The 14149-nt window shown below is 40.8% G+C and overlaps 1 protein-coding gene across 1 annotated transcript in view; it reads right to left on the bottom strand.

The window, feature by feature from the left end:
* Positions 1-14149, bottom strand: part of LOC308307636 (protein NLRC3-like) — a gene marked incomplete at both ends in the record, with an annotated part of 62898 nt that overhangs the window by 7633 nt on the left and 41116 nt on the right. The window contains 3 exons of the mRNA XM_080752901.1: positions 3091-3137; positions 4722-4892; positions 10180-12022. Coding sequence (XP_080609027.1) covers positions 3091-3137; positions 4722-4892; positions 10180-12022 — 2061 coding nt within the window. The remainder of the gene's footprint in view (positions 1-3090; positions 3138-4721; positions 4893-10179; positions 12023-14149) is intronic.

Raw genomic sequence — 14149 nt, 5'->3', positions numbered from 1 at the left:
CCCAGTTCGCAAATACCGCCATCTTGGATATTTCGCGTTGCATTGGGGGTAAGCGCAAAGCTATCTGGGAGTAAATGGGTCCATGAGCGTCTCAGCTGCTTGGGATATGCTTTGAGTGTACGCGTCTTTGCTCTCTACGTGCCGATTATTAAACTGTTTTATGTTATAGCGCTGCACTTCTTCCACTTTATCACAGATGCAATCTGTTACTGTTTTTATAATTAACAAAATAATGTCTATATTAATCTACTCGTGCAGACTCAGAGGGCTTGCCAAAAAATAAAATGAATAAAGTGGGCGCAAGGGAACTGCTTGCGCGATGCGGTCGCACAGTAGCCTACCAATTCATATGATTTGGGCTTTTACATCTCATTCAACCTTAATATGCAAACATGTTTTGTTTTGTTAATGTTATGTCATGATGGCGCAAGCAACTTGCTTGCATCGTCACCAACTTTCACCACTTTTCTTGGCACTTAATCCATCCATTGCTGTGATCAGACAATCACTGTTCTTGCTCGTATCCAAGTGGCACTAATTCCACGACCCATAGAAGTTTGTATCCCTGTTTTATTATCCTCAACCGGGTCCGGTTTAGATCACGCCCGGTTCTGTTTGTCATAACAGTAAACCTAAACCCCCGACTCCAAGCGAACCAAGTCCCGTACACCGCGCTGATAAATTGGAGAAAATGTGCTTCGAGCCTTCGCCGTACGACGGTGTTTCTGCATATCTAAATGGCAGATATACAAGCTCTCAACCTGGCGAGTTGAGACGTGTTGTGAGCCTGTAGCTCTGATATTTTCAGCACGCAACACCATCGTACGACAAATAGGCTGATCTATAACAGCAGCAGCAGCAAGCTGTCAGGACAGAGAGTCCGAGCACGATACAAACTTTAAATGATTATGAATTTTTAATGGTGGTTCTACTTTATCAAAATAATAACAATAATAGGCTTAAATTATAAAATAGCCTAATAACAGCATTTGGCCAGGTGGCCACATAGCCGGTGGTCTTTATAATTAAGAGCCAATTCAATATTTTAACAGTCAATGGCATATATGCCTATTTATTGCAGCAAACGTGATTTGATTCTTATTAATAGACTTAATATTTATTTGTTTGTTTGTTTTTATCCCACGATGTTGTAACCCATGTTCGGTGTCAATTAATTATATTATCTAATGTAATCCTGGGCGCTACCTCTGCCAACCTGGAGACAATAACGGACTATTAGACTTACTTCTATAGCACTTTGTAACAACTGTGGATAGCATGACGTCTTCCCAGCCGTTTCGGAGGGTATCAGGATGGGGAAGACAAATTATACCCCCATCTAAAATTAGTTTGGACCTCCTCTGGTCCTCTATTTCTGTAATCTGTAGCGTATTGTTTTGGTGGTTGCAGATTTAAAATACATGCTGCACGGCAACAGGCAACTAAATCCTTCTTTAATGCATTTGACACAACAATGTCACGGCCTAATAGATAGCGTCTTAGATGAGGAACATTTAAATTACTATATTGGTCATCTGCGTCCGTCATCCTCCAAGACTATCATCAAACCCAATTGCGGTTCTGAGATGCGCCCCTAGCGTTGGATGCGCATGGACCCAAACAATCCCAGAGACCTTTGCGAATACCCGGAATGCATTGTGCCATATCCAAGATGGCGCTATTTGCGTACTGGGTTATGACAGTGTGAGCCCAGAAGAGAATCATGGCTGCGCCCAGCCGAGTGTATTTGTGTACATTATACAGGCCATGTATAATGTACAATGTCTCTTTTGGAGTAAATGAAGTCTCTTTATGGACCTCTCAATGGATTTACTATGGAGGACGTTCACTTCGCGTGCACGCCCGACGTGCGTTGTAAACAAATCGCGGACATTACCGATGCGGGCGGGAGCGGAGCGACGTACAGTAAGTCATTATACCTTTACTGTATATACAGTCAGATTCAACGACAGCAGAACAGTTAATAAGTATGTACAGTCTAAGCCTGTAACGGTTCACTAAATTCACAGTTCAGTTTGCCACCATATTTAAGGGTTACGGTTTGATATTATTTTCGATACGGCAAAAAGTATAAATGCCAGAAGAATTTCAGAATAAGAGAAATTAAAGTGAAACCACTGTAACACTCTGTCCATCCGATTTCTGTTTGTATCTCTCTGTCTCTCACACTTGTACGCACTCACGTTTGCACGCACACACACACACACACACTTTAGAGTGCAGAGTGCAACGCTTGAAATTGATTCGAAAACAAAAATGGATAATGTTGTATCAATGGTTCTATATGTAGACGTCTATCAATTGTATGTATGATTGAGTCATCTATCACCTATCAATATGTAGACTACAATAGTGTATTTATGAATGAGTTTGCATCACTATTTACGATCACCATCAATCAAATCAAAGCTGTACTTTTTACAGCCCTATGTCATACTTAATCTATTCAAGCTGGTATACTAGCTCACGTTTCACATGCGATCTTGTAGATCTGCTATTTTCAAAAGCATTTGACAAAATGTTTAAACTTTTGAAATAACATGTGAATGGTCCATTGTGGAGCAACTACAGCAGACACATAGGAGCCCAGGAGTCCTACCAGCAGAGCTGCTGCGTCTAAAAAAACATATCTCTGAATTCAAGTCTCCATGGGGTGAGTAATCAATAGATAACAAGTCATTTTAGGGGTGAACTATCCCTTTAAGATTCTGTTTCCTTAAAAACATTAAAATCACACTTACTATCTAACCTTGTAAACCCTCAATACTTAGTAAATTTCACCTTTGGCTCTGTACTTGGTCTGCTCTTTTTCCCGTCTCCATCAACCTCTTCACCAACACATTTTCAGCGTACGTTCCTCCCAGAATAGGAATATTATTAAAACCCACATCAACTTTTGCTTCATAGAGAAGTTACATTAATAAAAGTAATTAAAGACCTATTTGTTCATTTAATTGCTGATGATTATGATCATCTAATCTTCATTCACAGTAGGATGTTAATGAGTGAATGTCACATCATGCTGTTGTGCTGCTTTGATTTCATGAATAAAACAAAATAAACACTTACACTTCCTCACACCTGGTTTCAGCCTCTTCTCTCCACCATGGTCCACACTGTGGGAGGAAGAGAGACAAAGTCAGGCCTTCATAGTCTATAGCAGAGGTTCTAAAACATGTTTGTCTCAGGTCACCCTGTAAACAACTTCATCCATAACCCATTTAGACTGGGAACGTATTATTAAACATTATTTTGTGCTTTAACTATTGAAAAATAGCAGATATACAAGCTCACAGCGCGGCACCAGGTGCCCCGCTGCGAGCTTGTAGATCTGCTATTTTTTAAAATTTGTGCAAGTCTTTGAATATTTGAAATCCTGTTTTTTTTTTTTAAAACCTATGTTTCTATGTCAGTGGTGTTCGAACCTTTTCATGTGAAGGACCCCAAAATGTATTTGGTCACGGACCCCCATCTAAAAATATTCAGTTCCAGGGACCCCCAGAAGCAACATTTACAAATGTTCGCTTAAAAATACATGCAAGATTTGCACACATTTTCACAACTTTTCAAAAACTTTAGCTATTTTTCAATAGCTAAAGTATAAAATAATGAAGGCCCCTCCACCTTGGGCCCTGGTAATTCAGTCCCACTGAGTTACATTATTTTCTCAAATACATGTGACCCTTTACAGTCTGTCAGTCAGCACAGACATGGTAGGCATCAACCATGTTGTGATGGAGTGGAGTCTCTTCACATTTAGAACCAGAATTCATATTAATGTTTAGAATTGAAGAAAGGGACTCTTCAAACTGTCTAGGGCACAGAACAGTTGAAAAGCCCTGCTATACAGCATCAGAGTATGATTTCCCTCCTCTAAACCTACTAGAAGCCATTGGCACTGAGTGGCAGCGTGTCTTTCCCTACCTGAGAGTCTTCAATCCCCAGCCTGGATCGTTCACTCCAGCAGAGAGATGCTCCACACAGTCTCCCAAGTGATTATAGTTCAAATCAAGCTCTTTCAGGTGGGAGGGGTTGGATCTCAGAGCTGAGACCAGAGCAGAACAGCCTTCCTCTGAGACCATACAGCCTGACAACCTACACACACACACACACACACACACACACACACACACACACACACACACACACACACACACACACACACGTCACAGGGTTATTGTGTTTGAAGTCTGTCAAAAGTCATTTGTATTTTTGGTTAATCTATGTGTGTGTGCGTGTGTGTGTGTGTGTGTGTGTGTGTGTGTGTGTGTGTGTGTGTGTGTGTGTGTGTGTGTGTGTGTGTGTGTGTGCGCGTGTGCGTGCGTGCGTTCTGTACATGTTCAGGAATACTGACCTGAGTGTCTCCAGTGTACAGTCTGGACTCCCCAGTACAGCAGAGAGTTTTTTCACTCCTGAATCGGTCAAATCATTGTTACTGAGATCAATTTCCTTCAAACTAGAGGAGTTGGAGAGAACTGATGATAACCCCTCACAGCATCTCTCTGACAGGTTACAGCCACTCAGCCTGGAGAAACATTAGTGATGAAATAATTAGTTTATTAGTGATACAAAACAAATCTGTAAAAGAAAGATAACTATGTATTCAGTATCAGACTGCCTCCACCTAAAAGTATATAAATTAAATAGTCAGGCTAAACCAGGATATGAATGGTGTTCTGTACATGTTCAGGAATACTGACCTGAGTGTCTCCAGCGTACAGTCTGGACTCCCCAGTACAGCAGAGAGTTTTTTCACTCCTGAATCGGTCAAATCATTGTTACTGAGATCAATTTCCTTCAGACTACAGGAGTTGGAGAGAACTGATGATAACCCCTCACAGCATCTCTTTGACAGGTTACAGCCACTCAGCCTGGAGAAACAAACGTTTATGGATGAAATCAATATGTTTGTGTTTTGTTTTAAAGAAACATGTAATTTGTAAATATTAATTCATACCATATATTATTAACAATGCTATCATTATTTTACCATTATGTTGTCATTTCCATTCCATAACATAAGTCTATCTGTCTGCAAGTCTATCTGCTAAATACATTGTAAATGTAGCTTCTGTTTTTTAAAACTATTTTTCACTATTTGTCAAGTGAATCATTAGTCGACCAGGGCGACAAACTCCCCCCGCCATTCCCCCACCCCACTCGTCCCTTCCCTGCACTATTATGCTCGAGCCTCACAAACGGTGCAAAATAGTTACTGTGAGGCTGAATTGCACCTACTGTACATAAATATATATATATATATATATATATATATCAATGCTGAAACGGTAAATGAACCGATATCGAACCGTTCGATACGGGGGTCTCGGTTCGGTACGCACAACGTACCGAACGACCGAACGATAATTAATTATATAACATTTTATCAACTCTCTTGTGCTAAATCAGAGTTGTATTAAGACAGATCTGCACTCTGTTGTGCAGCCTATACCAACCTGCTCTACTATTATAGCTCTATGACCGGCTCCAGCGCTCCTCCCCTCCTCCTCACACACACACAGGAAAAACATGCAGGCACTGGCCAGGGGCAGAGAGAGACGCTGACGCTACATGTTGCTAAGCTAACCTGTTGATACAATGGCTACACAGAGAGCACAACCCGAAATAGAAGATCCTCCACAGTCCAGCAAATCTGGCGTTTGGGACCACTTTGGTTTTCCAGTTAGGTATGACGAGAATGGTGCAAGAATTGTGGATAAAACGGCTACGATATGTCGCAAGTGTTACACAACTATAACTTACAACACTGAAAATACTACAAACATGACGAGTCATTTACTCAGACATCACCCCAGTGTGGATATCGAGAAAACCACAACACGACAAAAAAAGGGGGGATCATTAATGCAATAAACACTACACAGAGCTTTTAAAGAACCATACCCTGGGGGCTCAAAGAGGGCACAGGACATTACCAGGGCGATTGGTGTTTTTCTCGCTGCGGACATGAGACCCTACAATACAGTGGAGTGCAAAGGATTTGTGCACATGATGAAGGTAATTGATCCCCGTTACACGATTCCTTCACGAACCCATTTCTCTGAGGAGGTAATTCCTGCTTTGTACTACAAGACAAAAGCTGAAGTACAGGCAGAATTAGATGAAGCACCCGCTGTTTCTATGTCATCAGACGGCTGGACGTCAAGAGCTACACAGAGCTACCTCACTGCAACCGCACATTACATTACTCCTGAATGGGAGATGAAAGGCTGCGTTCTTCAGATGTCCCTCCTTGACAGTCACATGACAGATGATTTGGCAGACGGATTGACAGATGTTGTGAACGCTTGGAAGTTGCAGCGACCTAATACAAATATCCCTGTGACGACTGACAATGCCAGAAATATTGTTAATGCTGTTGGAGTTGCAGGCCTCGGGCCACAAATAGGGTGCTTTGCTCACGTTAATTTAGCTGCTCAGAAAGGAATGGCTGTGCAGCCGGTTTCTCATCTTCTTGCAAAGATGAGAAAAATTGTCACCTTCTTTCATAGAAGCTCAACAGCAGCAGCTGCGTTGAAGACAAAACAGGAGAGGCTGGGGCTTGTTGATAACAAACTAGTCCAAGATGTACCAACGAGGTGGAATTCCTCTCATGATATGATGGAGAGATTCGTTGAGCAGCAGGCTGCAGTCTATTCTGCCATGACAGACAAGGGAGTGAAGAAGAATCTCAAAAACCTTTCCACATTGTCTGACAATGACCTGAGACTGGCTGAACAACTCGTCACAGTAATGAAACCCCTGAAAACTGTGACTACCCTTATGTGCACTGAGAAATCTCCATCCATATCCATGATCCTGCCATTCAAAACATCAATCCTGCGCAATATGGAACCGTGTGCTGATGACTGCCCAGCAGTGAGGGATGTCAAAGCAGCCATCAGGAATGATCTGGAGAAGAGATACACAGACCCTGTGCTTCAGGAGTACCTGCACAGAAGCACTGCTTTGGATCCACGATTCAAGTCTCTGCAACACCTGGATGCTGCCACTTGCCAGAGAGTCCAAGATACACTCACCACTGAGATCGTGGCGATCATTGAACAAGTAGGTATTATTTTATTAATTCATGTCCTTTTATTTTACTAGAGTAATATTTTGTAATAAACAAATCATATAAACCAGGCTTCAACATTTTTAGTTGAGAGAGAGAGATGAAGCAGGGACCCCCACATCCTTCTCATAGATTCCATTTACAGTAGTTCCATTGTTTGACAGCACAATCATCAGTGTATTTTGGATTCATGTCAATTTGTATTTTCAGATATTTAACCACATAAACCGCATCAATACTTTATAAACTTGGCCTTTCACTCTGTACCTAGTCTGCTCTTTTTCCCCTCTACACCAACCCTCTTTGCAAAAAATAGCTACAAGCTCACAATGCCTCGCACTGCGAGCTTGTAGATCTGCTATCTTTTTTTTGTGCTAAAGTTCTCAGAATATGGACGCTAGGGTTCAGTGGTTAATATAAAAAAGAGGAAAAAGGTTTCTATCACACAAAGATTTGGAGGACCCCCTATAGTAACTCTGAGGACCCCCTAGGGGTCCTGGGCCCCCTGTTGAAGACCTTTGACATAAACTGATGTTAACAAACATGTTGTTTTTATTGTTTAGGGCCAAACAACAGAAGCCATGGAGAATGACTCAGTGGACCCATCATCTCCACCACAAAAGAAGTCAGCCATGGCAGAATTGTTGGGAGACTTGTTCAGGACCCAGCCAAGGACCAGGTCTGCAGCTACAGTGGCAGAGGAGGAGGTCGCCCTCTTCAGGGCTGCAGACTGCATTGCACTGGATGCTAATCCACTGGGATGGTGGAAAGAACATGACAAAATGTACCCTCGATTTGCCATGTTGGCATGGCGCTACATGGCTGTGCCCGGAACCTCTGTCCCTAGTGAGAGGGTGTTTTCCACTGCAGGTGACATTGTCACAGCAAGCAGATCTTGCCTGACACCTGAAAATGTCGATATCCTCATCTTTCTGAAGAAAAACATGAGGATTTAGATGCACCTAAAGTAATTAGGCACCCAGAAGATGCGTGTGAGATGTAGCTCCCCTCACATACTGTAGATTTAGTTACAAGGAGTGTATTTTATTTTCTATTAATACATTCTTTTATGGACTTGTTTTTGTTTAATATGCTCCTAAGAACACACCCAAGAAGATGGGTGAGTGAGGTATTACTCAGAGAGACATTTGTTCTATAAGGACCAGTTTCTGTGTACTACTGTATGCTGCCAAAACACACCCCAGAAGATGGGTGAGTGAGGTATAACTCAGAGAGACATTTATTTTATAAGGACCAACCAGTTTCTGTGTTCTATGCTGCTAAAACACACCCCAGAAGATGGGTGAGTGAGGTATTACTCAGAGAGACATTGATTTTATAAGGACCAACCAGTTTCTGTGTTCTATGCCGCTAAAACTCACCGCAGAAGATGGGTGAGGTATCATTTATTTTATAAGGAGATATGTTTGTGTCCTGCTGCTAGACACCCCAGAAGATGGGTGATTTATAGCTCTATCAGATATAGCACATTTATTTATTTTACATTTTATAAGGTGCTGTTTTTGTTTTATATTGTGCTAAGAATGCACAGCTATGTTGTGTCCTATGCTGCTAGACACCCCAGAAGATGGGTGATTCATAGCTCTATCAAATATCATAGCACATTTACTTTATTTGTATTTTATTTTTATTTTTACAAGGTACTGTTTTAGTTTGTCTGTTGCTTAGAATGCACAGAAAACAGGTCAAGTGTAACTCCATGGTACATTTGTTTTGTATGCTGCATACTGTAGCTCAATCAGAGAGACATTTATTTTATAAGGATCTGTGTTCTATGCTGCTAAAAACACCCCCCAGAAGATGGGTGAGGTATCATTTATTTTATAAGGAGATATGTTAGACACCCCAGAAGATGGGTGAATTATACTGTAGCTCTATCAAATATCATAGAACAATTGTTTTTACTTTTTTACATTTTACAGTTAGTTTTATATGTTGCTAAGAATGCACAGCAGCAAATGAGTCAAGTGCTATTCCATAAGGTGCATTTGTTTTATATGCTACTAAGAACACACCATGGAACAGTGGTTCTCAAACCAGTTTATATCAGGAACCCTCAAATTCATATGTATTTGTCAGTTGACCAACATCTGAAAATATATTGTGCTGAGAAATACAAGCTTTTCAGGTGAGATCTTTTTGAAAACAGAAGATCTACAAGCTAGATTGGTTATAAGGGTTAAAGTGGTTAAGCTGATTTTGACCAAATGAAGTATTTTTGGCTGGGGATCTCCTGCCCTAAAATATGGATGTTGTAGACTGTCTCAGTAGAATATCTCCCTAGAATATGGTGTTGTTGAAAATGTTGACTATCTACCTAGCATATTGTTGTTGTTGAAAATGTTGAATATCTCCCTAGAATAAGAATATGGATGTTGTTGAAAGTTGAAACAAAATTATTTTGAATAAATATTTGGGGGGAAAAAAAATCTCTTTTTTTTTGTGTATCGAAAGAATATCGAACCGTGACCACAAAATATCGATCCAAATCGAACCGTGAATTTTGTGTATCATTGCAGGCCTAATATATATATATATATATATATATATATATATATATATATATATATATATATATATATACATATACCGTGAAGTCTTTAATTATGCCAACCTGTAGCACATGGAACACACTGTGAAGTTTTTTTTTACAAAATGTTATTGTACAGTAGCTAGTACGGAAAAATAATGCCATTGGTGTATACAATATACCAAACTTTATGCACATGTACAGCTGAGGATGCTTTTTACATTCTCTTTGTTCATTTGCCTTTTGCACTCTTTCTTTCCTAAGCCATTATTATTATTATTACTTATATTTTTATCTTAGATGTGTTGTGTTTTTTGTTGTTCTACCACTGCATTGTCTGAAGGAAGCCGAACAAAAATAAGTTTTACTCTTATGTACCTGTACAAAAGATGTAACAATAAAGTACAACCCTTGACCCTTGACCTTGACCTTGAAGTGAGGAATGCTGAACTGGTTTAATGCTTGAATTCTCTTTCTTATAACAGAACAATGATATAATATATTAAATGTATCCAGTTATCAGTGCACTTACACTGCTCTACTGGAGGCTTTGACCAGTGGCAGCAGCCCCAGGAGAGCCTTCTCTGAAGCTTGGTATTTCTTCAGGTCGAACACATCCAGATCCTTTCCTGATGACAGCAACATGACAGCTATAGTTGACCACTGAGCAGGAGAGAGTTTCTCTGTGGAGAGACATCCTGAACGCAGGGACTGTTGGATCTCCTCTTCTAGAGAATCATCATTGAGCTCATTCAGACAGTGGAACAGATTGATGCTTCTCTCTGGAGAGGGATTCTCCCTGATCTTCTTCTTGATGTACTCGACTGTTTCCTGGTTGGTCTGATCGCTACTTCCTGTCTCTCCCAACAGATTGATGCTCTCTGGAGATGGATTCTCATTGACCCCGACTGTTTCCTGATCGGCCAAAAGTCTTTGTAAGAGACTCTGATTGGTCTCCAATGAGAGGCCCAGCAGGAAACGGAGGAACAAGTCCCAGTGTCCATTTGGATTCTGTGAGGCCATGTCTACAGCACTCTGGTAGAGGTGTTTGATCTTAGATTTGCCTCTAAATAGCTTGGACCGCTTGGAGGTTGACAGTAGGTTGACACCATCTTTGATGAATCGGACAAAGACATAAAGTGCAGCTAGAAACTCCTGAACACTCAGATGAACAAAGCAGAACACCTCTTCCTTGTACCACCCACCCTTCACCTCTTTAAACATCTGGGTGAACACTCCTGAGTACACAGCTGCATCTCTGATATTAATGCCACACTCTATCAGGTCTGCTTCATAGAAGATCAGGTTGCCTTTCTTCAGCTGTTCAAAAGCAAGTTTTCCCAGAGACAGAATGGCCTTATTCCAATCCCAGTCAGCCGATGTCTGATCTTTGTCATGATACTTCACATTGGTTTGTTCAGACTGAACATCCATGAAACGGAGGTACATCTCAGTCAGTGTCTTTGGCAGTGATATTTTCACCGCTTTTTTCAACATGTTCTCCAGAACTGAAGCAATGATCGAACAGAAGACTGGGATGTGACACATGATGTGGAGGCTTCGTGATGTCTTGATGTGTGAGGTGACTGTTCTGGCCTGGTTCTCATCATCACTGAATCTCTTCATGAAGTATGCATCCTTTTGGGGGTCCGTGAACCCTCTGACCTCTGTCACCCTGTCAACATAACCCTTTGGGATCCGAGTGGCTGCTGCAGGTTGTGTGGTTATCCAGATGCGAGCAGAGGGAAGCAGGTGACCACTGATGAGGTTTGCCAGTAACACGTCCACTGATGTTGGTTTTGTTTCATCAGTCCAGATGTTCTTTTTCTGGAACCGTAGAGGAGACCGAAACTCATCTAGACCATCAAAGATGAACAGCACTTTGAAACTGTTGAAGCTGGAGATTCCTGCTTCTTTGATTTCACCAAAAAAGTGATGAATTAGTTCCACCAGGCTGTAATTCTTCTTCTCTTTCAACATCAAATTCAGCTCTCGGAAAGTAAATGTAAACACAAAATGGAAAATGTCATTGGCTTTGTCTTCTGCCCAGTCCAGAGCGTACTTATGTGTTAAGACTGTTTTGCCAATACCAGCCACTCCCTTTGTCATCACTGTTCTGATTGTTTTTTCTTGTCCAGGTAAAGGCTTAAAGATGTTTTCTAATTTGATTGTTGTTTCTAGTCCGTCTGGTTTCCTGGATTCAATCTGTCTGATCTCATGTTCTTTATTAACATCTCCACTGCCTCCCTCTGTGATGTAGAGCTCTGTGTAGATCTTATTCAGAAGTGTTTTTGGTCCTTTTGTCCACTCCAACAAACACTCAAACTTCTCCTTCAACTTAGACTTGAGTTGTTGACACACAGGATCAGGAGTTTCTAAATGACCAAAGAACAGAGCATGTTATGGTAGATGTGGTCCTCCAATAAGAGGTCTTGCTCATTCTAATGTTAAAAGGACATCATGTTTCTACTGCTGTAGCCACTGAGCTATGGAAAAGCAGTTTGATCTCACATTATCTAAATTATTGATTAACCAGTCAAGCTGTACATAATTTGTCATATTATGAACAACAAAAATAGGCGATCTACCAGTTCACAACTCATCGCTGAGCTATGTAAAAATATGTTGTTTGACATTTGATCTACATGTACTGTAATTAACCACTTAAACCTATACAATTTCTCAAACAGCAGAAAATAGCTGATAAACAAGCTCACAACACGTCATGGTGCAACACATTGAGAGCTAGATTTTTCCTATCTTTTCTTTTTTCATTAAGCAAACATAATGTGTTAACTTGTGTGTTTTGGAAAATATAGACACAATTTTGTACCCAAAATAGGCATGGACGTTTTTTCGTTAACAGTTTAGAATTCGTGGAGAAACAATAGACAAGTAGTAACTAAAGAGAAACATCCTGTACATACCATGTTCTGGTGGATCACTGTCTGGTGATGGAAGATCTCTTAGTGGATATTCTATGACACGCACGCGCGCGCACGCACGCACGCACGCACGCACGCACGCACGCACGCACGCACGCACGCACGCACGCACGCACACACACACACACACACACACACACACACACACACACACAATGAATTCAGTCCTAGAATGTGAAAGTAATAGTTTTACAATGGAATTGCACATCGCCTGACAATACAAAAAGTAAAGTAGGGCATTTTTTAATCAGAGAAAAGATTATTCTGTTTTTCCTGTTTGTTTTCATTTTTTTTGTCCCCTATAGACTCTAATAATACACTGCTTCATTCATGTCTCCATCACCCAGCTTCATATCTAAAACCTAGCTTCTTTCATTCTGTGTGAGCTTTCCTTTTGCCTTGCGGTTGGTTGTTGAAAACAAAGTAGAAGATTAATGTGAAAATTAAAATGCAATAGCACAAAGTGGTCATGAATCCAATTAAGTTGTTATTGTTTTATTATTAAATGTAAACATTTTAATTAACTGATTTAATGCCAGGGGCCACAAGGTGCCGCTAGAGTGCCAGACATTTCTGCATAGACCTTCACTCTAACTTCCGTCTACACAAGCAGTAGTAGCTTGGGCTTTCACTGCAAACACTGTTATGGATGAAGACCGGAGGAAGTTAGCTAACAGTTAGCTATTAGCTTCTTTATTTTTTAAGCCCGATCTGAAGCTATTTTAGCCGCAAAAAAACTTTGTTGCTGCCCTGGGAACACAGTTCAGAGAAAAAGGTCTCTAAAGATGTGAGTTTGTATTGGAGTGGGCAGCGCGGTGCGGCGGCGTTGCCCGATTACGGGCCGATGTAAACAGAATAGCGGCCCGGGGCATGGATGGAAAATTAGACCGGGGCTTCGTTGAGGCCTCCGATTAATTAATTCATTTTATTAAATATCCCGGACTAGAACGGGATAGGCACCCCGGAATACGTCACGCGGCCGACAGTATAGATTGAGTTTTTTTGGGGGGGGCTCTAAACTTTATTCTAAACCATTTTCAATGGAATAAATCGTCGGACCATCTAGAATCAATCATTGGAAAGCGTAGGACGAGCCAGAACCACCCACATCTCTACAAGCAGCTCAGGGTAAGTAAAATAGCAAAAAAAAAAAAATTGTATTGGATTGAAAAAATCCCGAACTTGTCCGGGATAGGCACAAAAAGGGTATTTTGAGGCCATGCAACATGTGATCAAAATGTTGATTGGATGTTCATGATATGGATTTATTTACTACGTCAGTTTTCAAAAGAGAATTTAAATTCTCCTTTGCAGTGGAAAACTATTATCTATCATACACGCTCTGAGGACTATTTGATGCTTGAAATTCCACATGTCTCCACTAGGGATGGAAAGTCAGCTTTCAGGTGTTGTGCCTCACAGACCTGGAACTCCTTACAGGCTTCACTTAAGTATAACTCTGTCTCCCCCTACAGTAGGTCACTTTAAGATGTATCTACTAAGGTCAATCTACATTTTACTTGTTTTAATTGATGATAAATCATGTGATGAAATGTT

Source organism: Nannobrachium achirus (genome assembly GCF_963921795.1).
Source record: "Nannobrachium achirus genome assembly, chromosome: 22".
Lineage (NCBI taxonomy): Eukaryota > Metazoa > Chordata > Actinopteri > Myctophiformes > Myctophidae > Nannobrachium > Nannobrachium achirus.
Note: the sequence above shows the minus strand (reverse complement) of the source record. Positions and strands in the feature narration are given on the sequence as shown.